This window comes from Centruroides sculpturatus, unplaced genomic scaffold, assembly GCF_000671375.1.
Source record: "Centruroides sculpturatus isolate CEXI.00-Female unplaced genomic scaffold, Cexi_2.0 scaffold1734, whole genome shotgun sequence".
NCBI lineage: Eukaryota > Metazoa > Arthropoda > Arachnida > Scorpiones > Buthidae > Centruroides > Centruroides sculpturatus.
Window position 1 is genome coordinate 120,255 of NW_019385912.1, and position 1,898 is coordinate 122,152.

Sequence of the window (1,898 nt, forward strand, 5' to 3'; positions counted from 1 at the left end):
TCTACTGTATAACATAATTACAATTGACATTTTGAATTATTAAAGAAAATTTTATAAATTATTCACACATTTAATGACAATAAAATCTGTTTCCAAGTAAAAAAATTATAATTTTACAATCATTTTTGCCTATATTATACAACATAAATCTCTCATTTAAGTGTAAAAACTTCCGAAAAGTTTATCAAACGTAATGTAACTGGAAGATACTTTAACACGTGACATGCCACAATTTCCTCGTTCTACTCACTTTCTATTTATTTATTTATTCTATTTTAACAATAATTTTTATTCAAAACTCACCTTCTACACCTTCTACTCCTTCTACATCAATATATTTCGGCAGTTGACGATCGAGCTGCATCTTCGTTCGGAGTCAGATTTAAAGGTGACCGCTTTCAACAATGGGGACGTACAATACTATACTACACGTGATTCAAAGTGAACCGTCGCGCCATCTACCGACGTCACCTGAAAATACTTTTGTCACCGAATTTTTCAAACTACTTGCATGTTAAATAAAGTAAAAATTATATATAAAACTTTTAATTACCTCGATGTAACGTCGTTTATAGTTAACAGTCAATTATGGTAATTGTGCAGATTAAGGGAATATGTATTTTTTAAATTATATTATATTAAAAGTATGTATATTTAATATACATCCAGAAAACGCATAACATTTTTCCGGGCGACCCGTATACACAGTGCTATAAACGAAAAATCATAGGACTACTTAACGGTTGTTCTTCGTTCGAGACGCCATTGCTTAAGCTTGCCTCGTCGTGGTGGTGTACACTGGACGGCGGATCCACACAAACCGTCACGTGACCCTATTTCGACGTCACTCTTTCACGTGACTAGGTCTCTGACGCGTTTTCCGTGTAGCTTTTCTTCTGGCGGAAGAATCTGTTTTCTTTGCACTAATCACGTGATAGAGCAAACGACTTATTAACACGTGATTAACTCTTGTCATGTCGAACAGTTCGCGGTCTACAGTTTGACAACGTTTGATAGTTACGCTTCCGTAACATCGTGACGTTCTACAGTATATCCAAATTCCAAGTTAATATTTGACAACAACAATTTATTTTTCTATTTTAACTCCGTAAAAACTGAAGAAATGAAATAATAAATAATAATTGAGTTACTTTAAAATTCAGATTAAATGCTTAAATTTAATATCTAAATTTACAAACATATATGTTTTATATAACTAATCTGTTTGATTTTAAAATTTAAAGTTATATGACAGTATTATACAGTATAAATTACTGTATGTAAGATGTCCAGTCTTGTATTATTTAATTAATAACGGGCTTGGTTGAGAAAAACTGCTTTCAGATTATCTGAAATAAAGCAGATAACTTTCTTTGTGTTGATATTAGTTATAATCGACATTTTTGAATTGATACGAAGATTTTAATTTTTTCAAATCTGAACTGATGAAAAGATTATCCACAAAAATTATCAAAAAGAAGTAATATGTTATTTATAAATTAACTTCAGTGTTTTATTTTCTCGATATAGAATTATCAAGGTTCAATCATTAAAATGTTTCAAAATACTGTAACTGCAGACGTTTCCTCTTAACACAAAGGAGAAAAATCAGAAGATGGAAAGAAGTAATAATTGTAATAGTAGTCTATACGGCTAAAGAAAGTTGCTTAACGCAACTCGATCTGTTGATACCCTTGTAGATAATAGGCAGACACAGAATCATAATAAATAATAGCGTAAATTATTAAAAAATATTTATTTATACTGTTTGTATCTTGTAATTAGGAGCGCATTCCCAAATAACTATTCCGAATGTAATCTTCGGGTCTATACAGACCTTATAAGTTATTGTTTTGCTTTGCTATATTTTTAAGATAAGTACACATAATTTCTTAGAT

At 30.4% G+C, this 1,898-nt stretch overlaps 1 protein-coding gene across 1 annotated transcript in view; it reads right to left on the reverse strand.

Annotated features, from left to right (window-relative positions):
• Positions 1–364, reverse strand: part of LOC111612540 — an 18,819-nt gene extending 18,455 nt beyond the window's left edge. The window contains exon 1 of the mRNA XM_023353771.1: positions 304–364. Within this exon, the coding sequence (XP_023209539.1) occupies positions 304–364 (61 nt within the window). The remainder of the gene's footprint in view (positions 1–303) is intronic.
• Positions 365–1,898: the final 1,534 nt, after the last annotated feature.